The sequence below is a fragment of the Aegilops tauschii genome, chromosome 1 (assembly GCF_002575655.3).
Source record: "Aegilops tauschii subsp. strangulata cultivar AL8/78 chromosome 1, Aet v6.0, whole genome shotgun sequence".
Classification (NCBI taxonomy): domain Eukaryota; kingdom Viridiplantae; phylum Streptophyta; class Magnoliopsida; order Poales; family Poaceae; genus Aegilops; species Aegilops tauschii.
Window position 1 is genome coordinate 22,813,030 of NC_053035.3, and position 24,167 is coordinate 22,837,196.

The window sequence follows — 24,167 nt, forward strand, 5'->3', positions numbered from 1 at the left end:
ATTAGCTAAATGGAAGCAGCAATCTCTTAATGCTAGAATGAAACCTGACCCTGCTTTTGCTACTTCACCTATCTTTATTACTGATAAGGATTATGAATTCTCCATTGATCCTGATATAATTACCTTCGTTGAATCTGATCCTTTTTATGGCTATGAATCTAAAACTGTTGTGGCACATCTTACTAAATTAAATGATATAGCCACCCTATTCACTAATGATGAGAGAACTCGTTACTTTTATATCCTTAAAATATTTCCGTTCTCATTAAAGGGTGATGCTAAGACATGGTTTAATTCTCTTGATCCTGGTTGTGTGCGTAGTCCCCAGGATATGATTTATTACTTCTCTGCTAAATATTTCCCTGCTCATAAGAGACAAGCTGCTTTAAGGCATATATACAATTTTGTGCAACTTGAAGAAGAGAGTCTCCCACAAGCTTGGGGGAGGCTTCTCCAATTACTTAATGCTTTACCTGATCATCCTCTTAAGAAAAATGAAATAATTGATATCTTTTATAATGGACTAACCGATGCTTCCAGAGATTACCTGGATAGTTGTGTTGGTTCTGTTTTCAGGGAAAGAACACCGGATGAAGCTGAAATTTTATTGAATAATATGTTGACAAATGAAAATAATTGGACACTTCCTGAGCCAATTCCCGAGCCTATTTCTAAACCAACTCCAAAGAAGAGGGGTGTTCTATTTCTCAGTCCTGAAGATATGCAAGAGGCAAAGAAATCTATGAAAGAAAAGGGTATTAAAGCTGAAGATGTTAAGAATTTACCTCCTATTGAAGAAATACATGGCCTTAATTTACCGCCTGTTGAAGAAACATATGATCTTAATCCATCACCTATTGAAGAAACACACGGTCTTGATAACCCGACACAGGTAGTAAAGGTAAATTCTCTCTATAGATTTGATGAAGGTGATATTCCTCGTTATAAGTCTGCTAGACAATGCTTAGATGAGTTTGACAATTTTATTGTTAAACAAGAAAACTTCAATGCTTATATTGGTAGACAATTGAAATATAAGTCCAATACGCTTGAACACTTGGGTGATTATATGTCTAGAGTTAAAGGTGAACTTAAACTCATTAGTAAACATGCTTCTATGGTTACCACTCAAGTAGAACAAGTACTTAAAGCTCAGAATGATTTGCTCAATGAATTGAATAGTAAGAACAATGACTTTGCTGTTAGAGTGGCTACTAGTACTGGTAAAATGACTCAGGAACCTCTATATCCTGAAGGCCATCCTAATAGAATTGAGCAAGATTCTCAGAGAAGTAATTTAGATGCACCTAGACCTTCTAAGAAGAAGAAAAAGAAAAATGATAGGACTTTGCATGCTTCTAGTGAACCTATTGCTGAACCACCTGAGAATCCAAATGATATTTCTATTTGTGATGCTGAAACACAATCTGGTAATGAACATGAACCTAGTGATAATAATAATGAAGATGTTCATGATGATGCTCAACCTAGTAATGATAATGATATAGAAGTTGAACCTGCTGTTGATCTCGATAACCCACAATCAAAGAATCAACGTTATGATAAGAGAGACTTTGTTGCTAGGAACCACGGTAAGGAAAGAGAGCCATGGGTTCAGAAACCCATGGCTTTTCCTCCCAAACCATCCAAGAAAAAGGATGGTGAGGATTTTGAGCGCTTTGCTGAAATGATTAGACCTATCCTCTTGCATATGTGATTAACTGATATGCTCAAAATGAATCCTTATGCTAAGTATATGAAAGAAATTGTCACTAATAAAAGAAAGATACCGGAAGCTGAAATTTTCACCATGCTTGCTAATTACACTTTTAAGGGTGGAATACCTAAGAAACTAGGAGATCCAGGAGTACCAACAATACCATGCTCCATTAAAAGAAACTATGTTAAAACTGCTTTATGTGATCTTGGAGCCGGTGTTAGTGTTATGCCTCTCTCTTTATATCGTAGACTTGATTTGAATAAGTTGACATCTACTGAAATATCTTTGCAAATGGCTGATAAATCAACTGCCATACCTGTCGGTATTTGTGAGGATGTGCCTGTTGTGGTTGCAAACGTTACTATTTTAGCGGACTTTGTTATTCTTGATATTCCTGAGGACGATAGTATGTCTATTATTCTTGGAAGACCTTTTTTGAATACTGCAGGGGCTGTTATTGATTGCAACAAAGGCAATGTCACTTTTCATGTTAATGGTAATGAGCATACGGTATACTTTTCGAGGAAACAACCTCAAGTTCATAGTATAAATTCTATTGGAAAAATTCCATCAATTATTTTTGGAGGTTTTGAATTTCCTCTACCTACTGTCAAGAAGAAATATGATATTCTTATTATTGGGGATGTGCATATCCCCGTTGAGGTAACATAGTGTTATTCGAAATTTCTCCGGTTCCATGTTAGTCTGAATGAGTTTGTTAACAAGACTTGATCAACCTTGTTAGTGGATTCCTTTTGATGAGCATGAGATGGATGAAGTTAGAAAGCACAACCTTCTGTACTTTCTCTCTACTTTCTGTTATTTAGTTGAAATAAAGAAAAAATAGTATTTTTCCTGTCAGTTTTCTGAATTATCCGTGCAATATAAAAATACCCCAAAAATAAAAGTTCTCCAAATGCCCTGAAATTGGAATATGATTATTTCTGGAATATTTGAGAATATATGGCACTGAGAACACAGCAGGGGGAGCAAGCACCTGGCCACGAGGGTCCAGGGCGCGCCCACCCCTACAGGGCGCGCCCCCCTGCCTCGTGGGCCCACGGTGGCTCCCCTCCACTTATTCCTGCACCCACACACTTCTTCTTCCTCCTAGAAAAATCACCATCTAGCTCAAGCACGAGTTCTAGCTCATTTTGCTGCGATTTTCGATCTCCTTGCTCAAAGCACCTCTCACAAAACTGCTTTGGGGGATTGTTCCTTGGTATGTGACTCCTCCATTGGTCCAATTAGTTTTTGTTCTAGTGCTTTATTCATTGCAAATTTGTGCTGCCTAGGTGACCATGTTCTTGAGCTTGCATGTCAAATTTATATGGTTCCAAGTAGTTCTAATGCATGATATAGGCTCTAGGCACTTGTAGGAGTAGTTGCTATCAATTTTGTTGAGCTTGGTTCACTTTTATTTGAAGTTACTAAAAATTTCAGAAATTTTTCAGAGGAAGAAATATGTTTAGGAAAATGTACCAAGGTGGTTCTTCAAGGAAGCAAGGACCCAGGCTTGCAATGCGCGATGCTGACGATGAGCCACCAAGGAACGCCCCAGTGCGTCCTTGTGAATGGCCTTCAGAGGACTTCATGGATCGAGCGGGAATTAAGGAAGAATTTAACGCGTATTTGCGTAACGCTGATCTTGTGAGCTTCGAGGCAGAAAAGTGCTCCCAGTACCACTATCTCACTAGTCCCTTTGTGAGGAGGTTTGAATTTTCATCTTCACGTAATTCTCAAACTGTCCTGTTTGATCTTTATGAAAATTCTTATACCATGGACTTAGAGGATTTTACCACTGCTTGCAAACTTCCACAATGGGGTAGTCCTCTTGAACCTCGCAAATCTGAATTTAGAGATTTTCTTGCCAGTATAACTGTGGGTGAATCTAGAGACATAACACAAGCTACCATAGGGAGTATTCATTTTCCTGCTATACATTATTTTGCTCTCTTCATAGGTAGGTGCATCAATGGTAAGGAGGAAGCATGTCACATGTGTGTCCCTGATCTTAGTATTCTTAGGAGTGCTGTGTTAAGAGATAAATCTTGTAATTTGGGAGCTATTGTTGCACGTAGGTTGCATAATAATAAAATTAATGGAGATTTCTTTGGAGGAATTTATGCAACCCGTCTAGCTAATTTTCTTGAGGTACCTATACGTGAGTATGATGTTGAGCTGCCTAATGTTTACTTAGATTATAATGCCATGGTTCATCATCATTTTCTTGAAAGGAACGAGCAGTCCCTCCAGTATCGCTTAATCTTTGACAGACGTCGTGTTGTCCATATTACTCTCTCTGCTCCTGCCTTCTTTGATTATCAGGCAAAAGGAAGACATTTTATTACCAGAGAGGAGGCAGATGAGTACGAGAGGAGGGCGGAGGCAGCTCGCCGTTACGCTGCAGCTCAGGAGGCAATAGCCGCTGCATCTCAGTATGACCCCGGTTACAACTAGGATATCCGCCAGGCTATCCGTGGCAATAAAACAACTTAGGCCAAAAGCCTAAGCTTGGGGAGTACGTATTTCCCACCGACATTACATTTATGTTCACACACTCATTGCTAGATGTTGGTGCTCATACTTTTTCACTGTAATATCCATGCTAGCTTATTTTCTTTTTACGCTTTTTTCTTGTGTGTTTAATAAACCTTAAGAAAAACCAAAAAAATTAGTTGTAGCTTTTAGTTAGTTCACTTTTCTTGTTGTAGTAATAATTAAAAAGAAAACCCAAAAATATTTCCCGTTCTTCTTTTGCTTGTTGGGAGCTTTCCCGTGTAAATAGTTTTATTTTCTTTTCTTTTCTTTGGGGGTCGATAGGAGAAGACCACAATTCAATTGTCGAAGTGGCTCTTATATGCATTATTGTTGATTTAACCAAGAGTCCATATTGCCTTGTCTTCTCCTGCTTATTGAATGCTCGTAGATTCCAGCTTAGTCCAATGCACTTGCACTCTTATTATTTTCACATCGTTCGGTCGTGCAAGTGAAAGGCAATTATGACGATATATGATGGACTGATTGAGATGAGAGAAGCTGGTATGAACTCGACCTCTCTTGTTTTTGTAAATATGATTAGTTCATCGTTCCTGATGCAGCCTATTATGAATAAACATGTTTGCAATGACAATTAGAGATTATAGTTGCTTGTGCCATGCTTGATTAGCAGGGGTTTATAATGGTTTACCTTGCGTGCCAACATGCTATTAAAATGGTTGTGATGTGGTATAGTGGGGTGGTATCCTCCTTTGAATGATTTAAGTGACTCGACTTGGCACATGTTCACACATGTAGTTGAAACAAATCAACATAGCCTTCACGATATTTATGTTCATGGTGGATTATATCCTACTCATGCTTGCACTTAATGTTTATTAATTTTAATGCATGTTCATGACTGTTGTCGCTCTCTAGTTGGTCGCTTCCCAGACTTTTGCTAGCCTTCACTTGTACTAAGCGGGAATACTGCTTGTGCATCCAATCCCTTAAACCCCAAAGTCATTCCATATGAGTCCACTATACCTTCCTATATGCGATATCTACATGTCGTTCCAAGTAAATTTGTATGTGCCAAACTCTAAACCTTCAAATGAAATTCTGTTTTGTATGCTCGAATAGCTCATGTATCAACTAGGGCTGTCTGTATCTTCCATGCTAGGCGGGTTATTCTCAAGAGGAGTGGACTCCGCTCCTCACTCACGAGAAAATGGCTGGTCACCGGGATGCCCAGTCCCATGCTTTATGCAAACTAAATCAAAATAATTGCAAACAAAACTCCCCCTGGGACTGTTGTTAGTTGGAGGCACTCGTTGTTTCGAGCAAGCCATGGATTGATGCTTGTTGGTGGAGGGGGAGTATAAACTTTACCATTCTGTTTGGGAACCACCTATAATGTGTGTAGCATGGAAGATATCGCCATCTCTCGGTTGTTATGTTGAGAATGAAAGTATGCCGCTCAAAATATTATTTATCTCTGCTTCAAAACCGAGCTCTGGCACCTCTACAAATCCCTGCTTCCCTCTGCGAAGGGCCTATCTATTTACTTTTATGTTGAGTCATCACCCTCTTATTAAAAAGCACCAGCTGGAGAGGACTACTGTCATTTGCATTCATTACTATTAATTTATATTGGGTATGACTATGATTGGATCTCTTTTGCCATGAATTACAATGTCTAGTCAGTCCTTGATCTTTAAAGGTGCTCTGCATTTATGTTTTGCGGTCTTAGAAAGGGCTAGCGAGATACCATCATGTTATATCATATTATGATTGTTTTGAGAAAGTGTTGTCATCCGAGATTTATTATTATTGCTCGCTATTTGATTATGCCATTGATAAGAGTAAACATGAGACCTAAGAGTTATTGTGAATGTGGTTAGTCATAATCTTTGCTGAAAACTTGAATGTTGGCTTTACATATTTACAACAACAAGAGCAAACAGAGTTTGTAAAAGTTTTTCTTTATCACTTTCAGTTTATCAACTGAATTGCTTGAGGACAAGCAAAGGTTTAATCTTAGGGGAGTTGATACGTCTCCGTCGTATCTACTTTTCCAAACACTTTTTCCCTTGTTTTGGACTCTAACTTGCATGATTTGAATGGAACTAACCCGGACATACGCTGTTTTTAGCAGACTTTCCATGGTGTTATTTATGTGCAGAAACAAACGTTCTCGGAATGACCTGAAACTCCACGGAACTTATTTTTGGAAAATATAAAAAATACTGGAAGAAGAATCCACGTCAGGGGGGCCTCCACCTGTCCACGAGGGTGGGGGCGCGCCTGCCCCCCCTGGGCGCGCCCCCTACCTCATGGGCCCCCTGTTGCTCCACCGACCTCAACTCCAACTCCATATATTCGTGTTCGGGGAGAAAAAAATAAGAGAGAAGGATTCATCGCGTTTTACGACACGGAGCCGCCGCCAAGCCCTAAAACCTCTCGGGAGGGCTGATCTGGAGTCCGTTCGGGGCTCCGGAGAGGGGAATCCATCGCTGTCGTCATAATCAACCATCCTCCATCGCCAATTTCATGATGCTCACCGCCGTGCGTGAGTAATTCCATCGTAGGCTTGCTGGACGGTGATGGGTTGGATGAGATTTATCATGTAATCGAGTTAGTTTTGTTAGGGTTTGATCCCTAGTATCCACTATGTTCTGAGATTGATGTTGCTATGACTTTGCTATGCTTAATGCTTGTCACTAGGGCCCGAGTGCCATGATTTCAGATCTGAACCTATTATGTTTTCATGAATATATGTGAATTCTTGATCCTATCTTGCAAGTCTATAGCACCTACTATGTGTTATGATCCGGCAACCCCGAAGTGACAATAATCGGGACCACTCCCGGTGATGACCATAGTTTGAGGAGTTCATGTATTCACTATGTGTTAATGCTTTGGTCCGGTACTCTATTAAAAGGAGGCCTTAATATCCCTTAGTTTCCGCTAGGACCCCGCTGCCACAGGAGGTTAGGACAAAAGATGTCATGCAAGTTCTTTTCCATAAGCATGTATGACTATATTCGGAATACATGCCTACATTACATTGATGAATTGGAGAGTTCTGTGTCACTCTATGTTATGACTGTTACATGATGAACCGCATCCGGCATAATTCTCCATCACCGATCCAATGCCTACGAGCTTTTCACATATTGTTTTTCGCTTATTTACTTTTCCGTTGCTATTGTTACAATCACTACAAAACCCAAAAATATTACTTTTGCTATTGTTACCGTTACTTTCATATTACTTTGCTACTAAATACTTTGCTGCAGATACTAAGTTATCCAGGTGTGGTTGAATTGACAACTCAACTGCGAATACTTGAGAATATTCTTTGGCTCCCCTTGTGTCGAATCAATAAATTTGGGTTGAATACTCTACCCTCGAAAACTGTTGCGATCCCCTATACTTGTGGGTTATCAGCGCGCCCTACCCCCCTGGGCGCGCCCTTCATCCTTGTGGCCACCTCGTGGCTCCTCCGACTTCATCTCCAAGTCTCCTGGTTGTCTTCTGGTCCAAGAAAAATCATCGCAAAGGTTTTATTCCGTTTGGACTTCGTTTGGTATTCCTTTTTTGCGAAACTCAAAAAAGGGGAAAACAAGAACTGACATTGGGCTCTAGGTTAATAGGTAAGTTATAAAAATAATATAAAATAGCATATTAATGCATATAAAACATCCAAAACAGATAATATAATAGCATGGAACAATCAAAAATTATAGATACGTTGGAGACGTATCAGCTAGCATGCTGGGGAAGGTGGCACACTGCCAATTCTCGGTCTTTGGTGGTCTTGGCGCTGGTGGCTTGGTTCTGGCAGGCGTGGTGGCTTGCTTGGTCGATGGTGGTACTTGCGGTGAGCGGCTTGGGCTTTGTGCGTGAGGTGGTGGCGGAGATGGTGGAGGCAGATGTGCTGCGTGATGTGAATCCTCCCGTCATGGTGGTCGGCTTGATTGAGCAGCTCTAGAACTTTTGGGTTTGCGATTTGGGCTGGGAGATATCCCTGTTTCTTGACGCCGAGGCTAGCAATGACGACGTCCGTGGACGCCGTCCACTCCCTGGAGGCATTGCTTTGGCCCCGATCGGACTCCCTCCTCGTGCTTAGGTGAAACCCTTGGTTCGGTCTCCGGACCAGATGGCGGCGGCGTCATGGCATCGATCTCTCCTTGGGCATCGTCTTGTTGCTCGAGGAGTCCTGGTGGCATGGCTCAAGTCGGTGTCAGCTACTACTCTAGGCATGGGCCTCCGGGGCGCAATGTACACTATCATCGTCGGTCTCTCGATGACACCGTCTCTTGGTCCACCCAGGCCCTGCCGTCCGCTTGCTGACTTGGCGCAATGGGTGGGTATGTTGGTCTGTGTTGTTCTCGAGTCTTGGTCTTGTTGTAGAGGTCTCCGGCATCAGTGTGACGCTGCTTGGTTGCTCTCTGGCTTGCCTCATTGTCATTGGGATGAGGTCGGCCTAGGTGCAGCATGTATCGTTGTCTTTTTCGACAAATGGTGAATTTTATTGGCTCAAAATGGAGCATCAAGAGGATACAAACAAAATGAGCGTACACCCGGCCTCCGCAAAACTAAGATGCACACGGCCAACACGAACACACACATGTCGACAAATAGCAAAGTCATATAAGACCAAAGCTAGCGTAGGCGAGAAGAAAAGGCAATCGGGTCCACGATTAGCAAACTACATGTGGGTGCTAATCTTTATGATCGGTGTTTAATGGCTGAAAGGCGTTGTACCCGGCTTCTTTGCCACATATGATACGCGTGTTTATGTGTATTCTAGAAAAGAAAAAAATAGTGCCTCGGCCTCGACCCTGACCTCCTTGGTGACACCCTCGATGATCTCCACCCCGAAAGTAAAGATGGATTTGCTATGGCATCTCAAAAGAAAGACTTCCGTATATGCTTTGCTAACCTCAAATTCGATGATGGAGAGGACACACACGCTAGAATGTGGAATATGTAAGTCTTGTCTGAGAAGACATTGCAGAGTAAGCACAAACGGATGATCAAGAAGTGTGGACACATTGCAGAGTCATTGATGTTTGGCGTGACTAGTAAAATGGCGCGTGCCTTGCAACGGGAAAAAAAATCATAACCTCCAATGGCCATGACCACATTCTGCTGCATCACCGAGATACGCTATCACTCTCATTTTAATGAAATCATTAACAATTTTGAAAAATCATGAACATTTTCATAAACTCATGAATATATCTAAAATCATGGACATTTTCCAAATTCGTGAACATTTTTACAGATTTTAAAACATTTTCTAAAATCATGAACATTTTATGCTATTTGCAAACATTTTTTAAAATTGTGAACATTTTCTAAAACATTTTTCTTCAATAGGCAAACATTTCTACAATCGACGAACATCTTTTTGCAAATTAGTGGAACAATTTTTTAAATTCATGAACATTTTCGGAAATGCATGATCAATTTTTGAATCAGCGAATATTTTATGAATCAATAAACTATTTTTAAATCACGAAGAGTTTTTGAATTTTTAGGATATTTTTCAATTCGTGGACATTTTTTGAATTGGCAAAATTTTGTTCAGTTTCATTAAAGAATTTTAATGCACGAACTTTAAGAAAACCATGAACATTGTTTGATGAAATTGTGAACAATTTTTGAAAATCTTGAACATTTTTATGAAATCGTGAATTTTTTAAAAAATTATGAACATTTTCTAAAACTCATGAACATTTCTGAAATTGTGAACAATTTTCAAATTATTTAAAGTAGAAAAGGTCAAAAAACAAAGAAGGAAAACGAAAACGAAAAAAAAATGAAATTTAAGAAACAGGCCGCCCGCATACGGGCCGGTCCAAACAGGCGCGTTGTCTCTTCTCCCAGCGCATAGAGCATAGTATAGAAGGTTACTATTGCATGGGCCGGCCCAAGCGGGATTCACCTGTGTGAAACATTTTTTATCACTTATATGTAGCATCGATGGGTAATATGTTGTAACTTTGGGGCAATTTCGGTGACATAGCGCCAGATGCAATCCCCCTTTATTATTAGGTATAGATTCATTGACAAAATACACGGCAACGAGGTAATCAACAAACAAAATTGGTTATTTATTTTGTTTGCTCAATACAAGTTTTTAGATTTTACTATAAACATTGTGCATATGTTGACGGTAGATATTTAGAAATATAGAAATTACCTGAGACGGTTTACCATCAAAACCGCTTGTGGTGGAATTTATCCGAGACATTTTTAGAGCCGCCTCCGATACTATGAGTATTAGCGACTATTGGCTAGAGGCGGAACGGTTTTAACTTTTAAATAGCGCGCTATAGCTCCACTATAGCACGCTATAGCGTTTAGAAGAGGTACCACGCTAAGGAACTTTTGGGCGAAACACATGAATAGGGGAAACCCTAGCCGCCGGCCTTAGTGCCTTCCTACTCCCTGCTTCTCCCCTCGCGGGTCGATATGGTCGGGCGGCGCGGGCAGAGGGCGCGACGGTGTCAGGGTCATTGCCTGGCGGCAACGTGATGGGCTCTGATACGTCGTATCTATAATCTTTTATTGTTCCATGCTATTATAGTATCCATCTTGGATGTTTTATATGCATTATTATGCTATTTTATATCATTTTTCAGACTAACCTATTAACCAGTGCCAAGTGCGAGTTGCTGTTTTTTCTCCTTGTTTTTGTCTTTATAGAAAATCAACACCAAACAGAGTCCAAACAGAACGAAACTTTTTAACGATTTTTCTTGGACCACAAGACACCCTGGAAGCTTCGGAAGGAGGCCAGAAGAAACACAAGTCAATGACAAGCTCATAGGGCACACCCTAGGGGGACGCCCCCTGAGCTTGTGGGCCCCTAGTGGCTCCTCTAACACTAATTCTTCTTCTATAAATTCCCAAATATTCCCCGTAGATCAGAGGGCGCACCAAAAATACTTTTCCGGCGCCGCAAGTTCCAGAACCACGAGATCCCATCTAGAGGCCTTTTTCGGTACTCTGCCGGAGATTGATTCGACCATGGAGGGCTTCTACACCAACCTTGTTGCCCTTTCGATGATGTTTGAGTAGTTTACCACAGACCTACGGGTCCATGGCTAGTAGCTAGATGGCTTCTTCTCTCTCTTTGATCTTCAATACAATGTTCTCCTCGATGTTTTTGGAGATCTATTCGATGTAATCCTTTTTTTGTGGTGTGTTTGTTGAGATCCGATGAATTGTGGGTTTATGATCAGATTATCTATGAATATTATTTGAGTCTTCTCTGGACTCTTTTATGCATGATTAAGATAGCTTTGTATTTCTCTCTGATATATTGATTTGGTTTGGCCCACTAGATTGATTTTTCTTGCAATGGGAGAGGTGCTTTCTGATGGGTTCAATCTTACGGTGCTTCTTCCCAGTGACAGAAAGGGGCATGCCACGTATTTGTATTGTTGCCATTAATGATACAAATATAGGGATTTGTTCATATTGTTTGGATCTATCCCTCTACATCATGTTATCTTGCTTAAGGCGTTACTCCGTTCTTGTTAACTTAATACACTAGATGCATGCTGGATAAAGATCGATGTGTGGAGTAATAGTAGTAGATGCAGGCAGGAGCGGTTCTACTTGTCACGGACGTGATGCCTATATTCATGATCATTTCCTTAGATATCGTCATAACTATGCAGTTTTCTATCAATTACTCAACAGTAATTTGTTTACTCATAGTATGCTTTCTTTCAAGAGAGAAGCCTCTAGTGAAAACTATGGCCCCCAGGTCTATTTTTATCATATTATTTTTAGATTTATAAAATATAAAACACAAAAATACCTTGCTGCAATTTATTTAATTTTATTTTATTATGCACTTTTACTTATCTTTTATATCTATCACTATCAGATCTCATCCTTGCAAGTAACCGTGAAGGGATTGACAACCCCTTTATCATGTTGGGTGGAAGTATTTGCTTGTTTGTGTAGGTGCAATCATTCATGACTTGTGTGTTCCTCTTAGTAGATTGATACCTTGGTTCTCAACTGAGTGAAAATATTTATCTCTACTTTACTACATCACCCATTCCTCTTAAAGGAAAAAATCAACGCAAGCTCAAGAAGTAGCAGGCTCTGTGGTCTTCTACGCGCATTGCGCCAGGACCTGTAGTGGCAGCCATAGTCGTGGAGCTCATCGTGCCCCCTTCGGTGCGTGGTTGATGCTGATGCGGCAGGGCGTCATGCCTGGCCGTGTGGGCGGCAGGCCGACAATGGGTGTGGACTGGCTCCCAGGGTGTCCTAGTTCGTCCTTGTAGCAGATCTGAAGACGGAGGCCTTCCCTGGAGCTTCTTCCTGCCTCGCTAGTTGGCGCTGCCTACGTCGTCTGTTCGCCGAATTTGGTGGTTTGTGGGGCTGAGGGTTTGGTAGGGATGGATTGGGGGAAACCCTTGGCCGGTTGCTATGATCACGACGCCGGTGGCGCTTCGACATCGTTCACCTTCTTGACGGCGGCATCGCGATCCTGCCCTCACTCTCTCCTTCCCGTCCCGGGTGAAAGCCCAAAGTCTCCGGATTGGGTGGTGACAACGCGCCGGTGTCGTTTTCTTCTTGAAGACACCACCTTGGGAAGGCAGAGTGGTGGTGGAAGCTCCGACGTGGGTTGTGGTCTGCCGGTTATCTCTAGTGGTGTTCCCGCTCGGCTACTTGTGATTGAACTTGATGCCTACGCGCGGCAGTGGCGATGTTGGCGTGTGCAGTTGCATGGTGCGGTGGCCGTGCCTGTCGTCCTCTCCCTAGCCACCCGTTGGTCCCGTCCATGTGAGCTTGGTGGTGAGCGACTCTGCATGTCGACAACATAGTGTCCTCCGATCCAGGAATAGAGGACAGGGGGGCTTCTTCGGAGGCAGAGGCGGATGGCGGACTGACAATGGCTGGCCTCTTGGGAGTTGACGGAGCGTGGCAATCCTCCTGCAGTGGGCCATTACCTCTTCTCCGTTGCATCGTGTGCTGGCTCTTGTTCGCCGACGGCCACAATGCTGAAGCTTGCACTTGGTGCATTCGGTGCTTGTTAGTGGCTCCTTTGGTATCATGTATCTTTGCCATTTCTCTCTTTTGTTTTGTTTTAGCTTGTTCAATTTGTATTGCAGTGGTTGCTTTACATTTCTAAAATTGTGAACAATTTTCAAATTATTTGAAGTAGAAAAAGTCAAAAAACAAAGAAGGAAAACGAAAACGAAAAAAAATGAAATTTAAGAAACAGGCTGCCCACATACGGGCCGGTCCAAACAGGAGTGTTGTCTCTTCTCCCAGCGCATAGAGCATAGTATAGAAGGTTACTATTGCATGGTCCGGCCCAGGCGGGATTCACCTGTGTGAAACATTTTTTATCACTTATAGGTAGCATCGATGGGTAATATTTTGTAACTTTGGGGCAATTTCGGTGACATAGCGCCAGATGCAATCCCCCTTTATTATTAGGTATAGATTCATTGACAAAATACACGGCAACGAGGTAATCAACAAACAAAATTGGTTATTTATTTTGTTTGCTCAATACAAGTTTGTAGATTTTACTATAAACATTGTTGCATATGTTGACGGTGGATATTTAGAAATATAGAAATTACCTGAGACAGTTTACCATCAAAACCGCTTGTGCTGGAATTTATCCGAGACATTTCTAGAGCCGCCTCCGATACTATGAGTAGTAGCGATTATTGGCTAGAGGCGGAATGGTTTTAACTTTTAAATAGCGCGCTATAGCTCCACTATAGCACGCTATAGCGTTTAGAAGAGGTACCGCGCTAAGGGACTTTTGGCCGAAACACATAAATAGGGGAAACCCTAGCCGCCGGCCTTAGGGCCTTCCTACTCCCTGCTTCTCCCCTCGCCATTGCCGGCTCGCGTGGACGGGCGAAGCCCGGTCGGCGGTGGCGGAGGGGGGGAAGGGGAGGGGGTCTCTCTTACCTCTCTCGATAGTGGCCGACGCGGGTCGATGTGGTCGGGCGGTGCAGGCAGAGGGCGCGACGGTGTCAGGGTCATTGCCTGGCGGCAAAGTGATGGGCTCTGATACGTCTCCAACGTATCTATAATCTTTTATTGTTCCATGCTATTATAGTATCCATCTTGGATGTTTTATATGCATTATAATGCTATTTTATATCATTTTTCGGACTAACCTATTAACCAGTGCCAAGTGCAAGTTGCTGTTTTTCCTTGTTTTTGCCTTTATAGAAAATCAATACCAAACGGAGTCCAAACAGAACGAAACTTTTTAACTATTTTTCTTGGACCACAAGACACCCTGGAAGCTTCGGAAGGAGGCCAGAAGAAACACAAGTCAATGACAAGCTCATAGGCCACACCCTAGGGGGACGCCCCCTGAGCTTGTGGGCCCCTAGTGGCTCCTCTAACCCTAATTCTTCTTCTATAAATTCCCAAATATTCCCCGTAGATCAGAGGGCGCACCAAAAATACTTTTCCGGCGCCGCAAGTTCCAAAACCACGAGATCCCATCTAGAGGCCTTTTTCGGTACTCTGCCGGAGATTGATTCGACCATGGAGGGCTTCTACACCAACCTTGCTGCCCTATCGATGATGTTTGAGTAGTTTACCACAGACCTACGGGTCCATGGCTAGTAGCTAGATGGCTTCTTCTCTCTCTTTGATCTTCAATACAATGTTCTCCTCGATGTTTTTGGAGATCTATTCGATGTAATCCTTTTTTGTGGTGTGTTTGTTGAGATCCGATGAATTGTGGGTTTATGATCAGATTATCTATGAATATTATTTGAGTCTTCTCTGAACTCTTTTATGCATGATTAAGATAGCTTTGTATTTCTCTCTGATCTATTGATTTGGTTTGGCCCACTAGATTGATTTTTCTTGCAATGGGAGAGGTGCTTTCTGATGGGTTCAATCTTACGGTGCTTATTCCCAGTGATAGAAAGGGGCATGCCACGTATTTGTATTGTTGCCATTAATGATAAAAATATAGGGATTTGTTCATATTGTTTGGATCTATCCCTCTACATCATGTTATCTTGCTTAAGGCGTTACTCCGTTCTTGTTAATTTAATACACTAGATGCATGCTGGATAACGATCGATGTGTGGAGTAATAGTAGTAGATGCAGGCAGGAGCGGTTCTACTTGTCACGGACGTGATGCCTATATTCATGATCATTTCCTTAGATATCGTCAGAACTATGTAGTTTTCTATCAATTACTCAACAGTAATTTGTTTACTCATAGTATGCTTTCTTTCAAGAGAGAAGCCTCTAGTGAAAACTATGGCCCCCAGGTCTATTTTTATCATATTATTTTTAGATTTATAAAATATAAAACACAAAAATACCTTGCTGCAATTTATTTAATTTTATATTATTTTTGCACTTTTACTTATCTTTTATATCTATCACTATCAGATCTCATCCTTGCAAGTAACCGTGAAGGGATTGACAACCCCTTTATCATGTTGGGTGCAAGTATTTGCTTGTTTGTGTAGGTGCAATCATTCAGGACTTGTGTGTTCCTATTAGTAGATTGATACCTTGGTTCTCAACTGAGTGAAAATATTTATCTCTACTTTGCTACATCACCCATTCCTCTTAAAGGAAAAAATCAACGCCAGCTCAAGAAGTAGCAGGCTCTGTGGTCTTCTACGCGCGTTGCGCCAGGACCTGTAGTGGCAGCCATAGTCGTGGAGCTCATCGGCCCCCCTTCGGTGCGTGGTTGATGCTGATGCGGCAGGGCGTCATGCCTGGCCGTGTGGGCGGCAGGCCGACAATGGGTGTGGACTGGCTCCCAGGGTGTCCTAGTTCGTCCTTGTAGCAGATCTGAGGTCGGAGGCCTTCCCTGGAGCTTCTTCCTGCCTCGCTAGTTGGCGCTGCCTACGTTGTCTGTTCACCGAATTTGGTGGTTTGTGGGGCTGAGGGTTTGGTAGGGATGGATTGGGGGAAACCCTTGGCCGGTTGCTATGATCACGATGCCGGCGGCGCTTCGACGTCGTTCACCTTCTTGACGGCGGCATCGCGATCCTGCCCTCACTCTCTCCTTCCCGTCCCGGGTGAAAGCCCAAAGTCTCCGGATTGGGTGGTGACAACGCGCCGGTGTCGTTTTCTTCTTGAAGACACCACCTTGGGAAGGCAGAGTGGTGGTGGAAGCTCCGACGTGGGTTGTGGTCTGCTGGTTATCTCCAGTGGTGTTCCCGCTCGGCTACTTGTGATTGAACTAGATGCCTATGCGCGGCAGTGGCGATGTTGGGGTGTGCAGTTGCATGGTGCGGTGGCCGTGCCTGTCATCCTCTCCCTAGCCACCCATTGGTCCCGTCCATGTGAGCTCGGTGGTGAGCGACTCTGCATGTCGACAACATAGTGTCCTCCGATCCAGGAATAGAGGACAGGGGGGCTTCTTCGGAGGTAGAGGCGGATGGCGGACTGACAATGGCTGGCCTCTTGGGAGTTGACGGAGCGTGGCAATCCTCCTGCAGTGGGCCGTTACCTCGTCTCCGTTGCATCGTGTGCTGGCTCTTGTTCGCCGACGGCTACAATGCTGAAGCTTGCACTTGGTGCATTCGGTGCTTGTTAGTGGCTCCTTTGGTATCATGTATCTTTGCCATTTCTCTCTTTTGTTTTGTTTTAGCTTGTTCAATTTGTATTGCAGTGGTTGCTTTACATTTCTAAAATTGTGAACAATTTTCAAATTATTTGAAGTAGAAAAAGCCAAAAAACAAAGAAGGAAAACGAAAACGAAAAAAAATGAAATTTAAGAAACAGGCTGCCCACATACGGGCTGGTCCAAACAGGCGCGTTGTCTCTTCTCCCAGCGCATAGAGCATAGTATAGAAGGTTACTATTGCATGGTCCGGCCCAGGCGGGATTCACCTGTGTGAAACATTTTTTATCACTTATAGGTAGCATCGATGGGTAATATTTTGTAACTTTGGGGCAATTTCGGTGACATAGCGCCAGATGCAATCCCCCTTTATTATTAGGTATAGATTCATTGACAAAATACACGGCAACGAGGTAATCAACAAACAAAATTGGTTATTTATTTTGTTTGCTCAATACAAGTTTTTAGATTTTACTATAAACATTGTTGCATATGTTGACGGTGGATATTTAGAAATATAGAAATTACCTGAGACTGTTTACCATCAAAACCGCATGTGCTGGAATTTATCCGAGACATTTCTAGAGCCGCCTCCGATACTATGAGTATTAGCGACTATTGGCTAGAGGCGGAATGGTTTTAACTTTTAAATAGCGTGCTATAGCTCCACTATAGCACGCTATAGCGTTTAGAAGAGGTACCATGCTAAGGGACTTTTGGCCGAAACACATAAATAGGGGAAACCCTAGCCGCCGGCCTTAGGGCCTTCCTACTCCCTGCTTCTCCCCTCGCCGTTGCCGGCTCGCGCGGACGGGTGAAGCCCGGTCGGCGGTGGCGGAGGGGGGGAAGGGGAGGGGGTCTCTCTTACCTCTCTCGATAGTGGCCGACGCGGGTCGATGTGGTCGGGCGGTGCGGGCAGAGGGAGCGACGGTGTCAGGGTCATTGCCTGGCGGCAACATAATGGGCTCTGATACGTCTCCAACGTATCTATAATCTTTTATTGTTCCATGCTATTATAGTATCCATCTTGGATGTTTTATATGCATTATTATGCTATGTTATATCATTTTTCGGACTAACCTATTAACCAGTGCCAAGTGCGAGTTGCTGTTTTTTCCTTGTTTTTGTCTTTATAGAAAATCAATACCAAACGGAGTCCAAACAGAACGAAACTTTTTAACTATTTTTCTTGGACCACAAGGCATCCTGGAAGCTTCGGAAGGAGGCCAGAAGAAACACAAGTCAATGACAAGCTCATAGGCCACACCCTAGGGGGACGCCCCCTGAGCTTGTGGGCCCCTAGTGGCTCCTCTAACCCTAATTCTTCTTCTATAAATTCCCAAATATTCCCCGTAGATCAGAGGGCGCACCAAAAATTCTTTTCCGGCGCCGCAAGTTCAAGAACCACGATATCCCATCTGGAGGCCTTTTTCGGTACTCTGCCGGAGATTGATTCGACCATGGAGGGCTTCTACACCAACCTTGCTGCCCTTTCGATGATGTTTGAGTAGTTTACCACAGACCTACGGGTCCATGGCTAGTAGCTAGATGGCTTCTTCTCTCTCTTTGATCTTCAATACAATGTTCTCCTCTATGTTATTCGATGTAATCTTTTTTTGCGGTGTGTTTGTTGAGATCTGATGAATTGTGGGTTTATGATCAGATTATCTATGAATATTATTTGAGTCTTCTCTGAACTCTTTTATGCATGATTAAGATAGCTTTGTATTTCTCTCCGATCTATTGATTTGGTTTGGCCAACTAGATTGATTTTTCTTGCAATGGGAGAGGTGCTTTGTGATGGGTTGAATCTTACGGTGCTTATTCCCAGTGGCAGAAAGGGACATGACACGTATTTGTATTGTTGCCATTAATGATAAAAAGATAGGGGTTTGTTCATATTGTTTGGATCTATCCCTCTACATCATGTTATCTTGCTTAAGTCGTTACTCCGTTCTTGTTAACCTAATACACTAGATGCATGCTGGATAACGATCGACGTGTGGAGTAATAGTAGTAGATGCAGGCTGGAGTGGTTCTACTTGTCACGGACGTGATGCCTATATTCATGATCATTGCCTTAGATATCGTCATAACTATGCAGTTTTCTATCAATTACTCAACAATAATTTGTTTACTCATCGTATGCTTTCTTTCAAGAGAGAAGCCTCAAGTGAAAACTATGGCCCCCAGGTCTATTTTTTCATATTATTTTTAGATTTATAAAATCAAAAACACAAAAATACCTTGCTGTAATTTATTTACTTTTATTTTATTTTGCACTTTTACTTATCTTTTATATCTATTACTATCAGATCTCATCCTTGCAAGTAACCGTGAAGGGATTGACAACCCCTTTATCGTGTTGGGTGCAAGTATTTGTTTGTTTGTGTAGGTGCAATCATTCATGACTTGTGTGTTCCTCTTTATGGATTGATACCTTGGTTCTCAACTGAGAGAAAATATTTATCTCTACTTTGCTGCATCATCCATTCCTTTTAAAGGAAAAAGTCAACGCAAGCTCAAGAAGTAGCAGGCTCTGTGGTGTTCTACGCGCATTGCACCAGGACCTGTGGTGGCAGCCACAGTCGTGGAGCTCATCGGCCCCCCTTCGATGCGTGGTTGATGCTGATGCTGCAGGGCGTCATGCCTGGCCGTGTGGGCGGCGGGCCGACAATGGGTGTGGACTGGCTCCCAGGTTGTCCTAGTTCGTCCTTGTAGCGGATCTGAAGACGGAGGCCTTCCCTGGAGCTTCTTCCTGCCTCGCTAGCTGGCGCTGCCAACGTTGTCTGTTCACCGAATTTGGCGGTTTGTGGGGCTGAGGGTCTGGTAGGGATGGATTGGGGGAAACCCTTGGCCGGTTGCTATGATCACGACGCCGGTGGCGCTTCGACGTCGTTCACCTTCTTGACGGCGACATCGTGATCCTGCCCTCACTCTCTCCTTTCCGTCCCGGGTGAAAGCCCAAAGTCTCCGGATTGGGTGGTGACAACGCGCCGGTGTCGTTTTCTTCTTGAAGACACCACCTTGGGAAGGCAGAGTGGTGGTGGAACCTATGACGTGGGTTGTGGTCTGCCGGTTATCTCCAGTGGTGTTCCCGCTCGTCTACTTGCGATTGAACTTGATGCCTACGCGCGGCGGTGGCGATGTTGGGGTGTGCAGTTGCATGGTGCAGTGGCCGTGCCTGTCGTCCTCTCCCTAGCCACCCGTTGGTCCCGTCCATGTGAGCTCGGTGGTGAGCGACTCTGCATGTCGACAACATAGTGTCCTCCGGTCCAGGAATAGAGGGCAGGGGGGCTTCTTCGGAGGCAGAGGCGGATGGCGGACTGACAATGGCTGGCCTCTTGGGAGTTGACAGAGCGTGGCAATCCTCCTGCAGTGGGCCATTACCTTGTCTCCATTGCGTCGTGTGCTGGCTCTTGTTCGCCGACGGCCACAATGCTGAAGCTTGCACTTGGTGCATTCGTTGCTTGTTAGAGGCTCCTTTGGTATCATGTATCTTTGCCATTTCTCTCTTTTGTTTTGTTTTAGCTTGTTCAATTTGTAATGCAGTGGTTGCTTTACAATATAAAGCGGGGGAAATCCTTTTTCATCAAACACATGAATAAACATTTTAAATAACGTGCTATAGCGTTTAGAAGAGATCCACCCCTAAGAGGCATAGCGCGCTATTTAATACAATGGGCAGAAGTCAAAGTCGTGTGAGATAATCTTCTTGCAGACACTTCAAAAATCAATGTTTCTTAGAAGTAAAAAAAGGCTTCACAGCCCAGCTTTTATTTTTATTTAACAGAAAGATAAAATCTTCATGCTGGGGTAAACCAGCTACAATACAAACACAAGAACAGAAACCATGTCCTGGACAGCAACATTACAATACAAGGATCGGAACGAAACGCAACATCTTCAGATTAGATTACATGTCGAAAAGCAACATCCCAGCAGGATAATCCACAAGATCATCGTTTTATTTAATCTTCTTCAGAATCATGCATTGATCAGCATCGACATCATTAATTTGTAGCCAACTGAACTGGATCAGTCGCAGCAACGAAATGAACTGGTATCTATATCAACCTTCTCCATTTGTGGAAGAGAACGGAAGCGCATCAACTTTGGTAGTTGAGTGCTCCTGCGTCCTCTCCTCACACCCCTGCCTCCAAAGAGGCAGGTGAAAAAACAAATGGAAAGGAAAACTTCAACCCATCAACCGATCAATCCCTCCTAAAATGCAAACATAGGCTGCACAATGCATGCATCATGAATGGATATCATCCATGCATACACTACATATCGGCCATGCCGCCGGACAGCTGGAATCTGCAACCCCGCCGAATGCATCATCGGCAGGGTGAAAAAAGATCCAAAACAGAAGGGATTGATCGGCTGAAACAAACGAATGATCATCTATCAATCTGTGGCGAACAGATCGACGGATGGATCAATCACTCCAGCGGAGGAGCATGACGACGCAGCGGTGGATGATGTAGAGCTTGGCCCTCTTCTCCTTGAGCGCCTTGTTCAGCCTCCCCATCTGCTTCATCTGGTTCCCAACCTTCATGGCTCAACACTTGGTAGTTGATGTACCAAAAAAGGGGCTTTGTCTAAGGTTTGTGTGGTGTTCCTTTTACACAAAGCTTAACTGGTGCAAGGACCCTAATTGTTGGAATGAAAGTGAAAGATACTGGGTCTTATATAGAGATGTCTCAGTGCAGGTGCAGAGCAGGGGGGAAGGGGAGGGGGGGGGGGGGGGGGGGGGGGGGGGTGCTGAGAGTATAAGATATTGTACCACAAGACCATCATACCTCCCACCTGCAACAAGTTTTGCTTATGGACTAGGAGGCACCCCCCTGACACCGGAGCTTATCGACATCGTATTTTATTGGCTAATTACATAGGAGATTGCACACTCTTCGTGATTATCTAGTAATTCAGAGACGGGATTACATTGTGGAGGAACATGCTGGACAAGATTGAGTTGACAGCTGGCCATCCATGGATGCAGAAAAGGTACGGTAGATGCATGAACGCAGGTTGTTTTGTACCTCCAAGAAAGGGGTCTCTGATCTCGATAGATCTCTGGAATGGTGCAACTATGAAACGGATGAATCTTCCAAGAATGCACTGAATGTGGGCACTGTGCGATCTTGGGAAATTGTAATAAGTTAAGCCCATGACAATCTTCCACAGGATAGACATTCCTTCTGTTTCTTCAGTGCCAATCCTTTGACCGCATTAATTATCGCTTTAACAGCTCCTCCACAAGACTCGCTGCAAGCTTACACAATCTCATTTGAAAAATGCAAGTTATTTTCTTGATAAAACTAATTAAGTGACACCAAAACAATGTGGTGAACTGGTGATGCATGATCTTCGTTTTCCATAGTAGAGATATACTCCATCCATCCGGTGAAAAGTGTACATATAGAAATTTTAGGACAAATTATGGAGTGGAGTAAAAAATGCATTGGAAAGGTGCAAGCCACCATCTCTCTCCTCTTTAATTATCCAACCCCCAATGAGCTAAGTGCATGTAGAAATTAAGGAGACCATGTGTAGAATGTTATTGGTCTTGATTACCGTGTGATGAGAGAAAAACAATTTTTTCTAAGACTAGCCACAATGGGTAGTAACATAGACTAGTAACATGCTAGTAACATGCTCATGTTACTAGTCTATGTTACTACCTCTATAGTGGGGAGTAACATACGTGTGGTAACATGCAACACTTCATTTATTAGGCTATAGACACATCTTGTCTTAATATGTGTGATGTTACTCATACTAGTAGTAACTAGCTATGTTACTACTTTCCTCTCTTTCTTCATTTATTGCTTGCCACATCATCTACTTTATCTAGATATGTGTGATGTTACTATCTATTTTACTCCCACTGTGGGTAGTCTAATTTAAAGTGGATTGGAAAGATAGAAGTACACTCTTTTATGGACAAATTTGAAAGCCAAATGTACACTCTTCACCGGACGGAGGGAGTATGGGCATGGGTACATTGATGGCTGAGCAAGCAAGATCATTCTCCAGCATCGTAAGCAAAGGGTTCCTTCACAAGTCCACCCGAGCCGTCAAGAAGATGGAGAGACGTACACGTGGTGACATCTGAATGGGGGATGCATCTGCCAAAACTTCGTTGGCACTCTGCCCCCGAGGTCAATTAACGTTCCTTTTGCAGCAATTCAGAATCCCATATCGTCTCTTCGTGCATATAGAGAGACGCTTTCGAATTAAATTGCTGCCAGTTAATTACTTATAGGGTATTGGAATCTGTTGAGTCCTGAGATTAACATGCTGTACGAGACTATACGTCCATGCAACGAGGCCCTACACGGAGAGGAACGGAGACACTGAGCTCTCTTTCCACGATGTGCTGAACGGCAGCTTTGAGTAAAGATCACGCTAGGCAATGGCTCTAGTACGTGAACGCCGAGGAGCGCGGATTCGATCGCGCACGACGTTATTTTACTGAGGCCACAACCCTCTTCAGCGACACACTACACACATCCAGCTGTTTAACTGCCGTTGTATATCACTCGCCTGTCTCTACCATCCGGAGGTAACAATCGATCGGGCGCCGGAGAAGAGCGTGCTGCGCATACCATTCAGGGAACAGCCCGCCGGCAGGATCAACCAAGTTGCACGGTCGTCAGCTTCGAAACGCTGCTTGTCTCTTCTGCTTATGTACTGCGCATTAACTTAATGGCATGCATGGACCGCATGGCGCAACTTGATAATCATCAGTGGTGTACTCCCAGTAGTGCAAGTCGATCGTGCGCAGGTTCACTAGTACTGTCACAATCAGCAATCCACAACAAGAAGCTCAAAAGAAAAGGGAGAGAGTGATTTGTCTCTGAGAAAAATAGTATGATTTGAATTGACAATCCGAAGAGGGAACTGTAGAAAAGTACTCCCTTCATTCCATAATTCTTGTCGAGGTTAAACTAAAACCACGATAAGAATTATGAAACGGAGGGACTACCAAAGTTTACAGTTAACACTAGTAAACGTGCACATGCATGTATGGACTAATGTACTACCTCCATGCCAAAATATAAGACATTTTTATAGGCTAAAATAGCCCACCAAAACGTCTTGTATTTTGATACAAAGATAATATATGTGAAATGCACAAATATTGCAAAATTAGTTTTTTAAGAAAAGGCCATCATAACTAGCATTGTATTATATTGTGTATTTTACATAAAATTAAATTTCTATTTTATTTCATTCTTTATTCTAAATTTTGTCTGAAAAGATAGGTTCCATTTGGACTCCATATGACTCCGATATTGCTAGAGGTCTTCAGTATTTTAGAGGCTAGATTATTTTTCAAA

At 43.1% G+C, this 24,167-nt stretch overlaps 1 protein-coding gene across 1 annotated transcript; it reads right to left on the reverse strand.

Annotated features, from left to right (window-relative positions):
* Window positions 1-20,706: 20,706 nt before the first annotated feature.
* Window positions 20,707-21,484, reverse strand: LOC120966919 (small polypeptide ROTUNDIFOLIA LIKE 2). The gene has a single exon (XM_040393511.3). The coding sequence runs from the start codon at window positions 21,377-21,379 to the stop codon at window positions 21,260-21,262; it is 120 nt and encodes a 39-aa protein (XP_040249445.1). The 5' UTR covers window positions 21,380-21,484; the 3' UTR covers window positions 20,707-21,259.
* Between the last annotated feature and the right edge of the window lie 2,683 nt (window positions 21,485-24,167).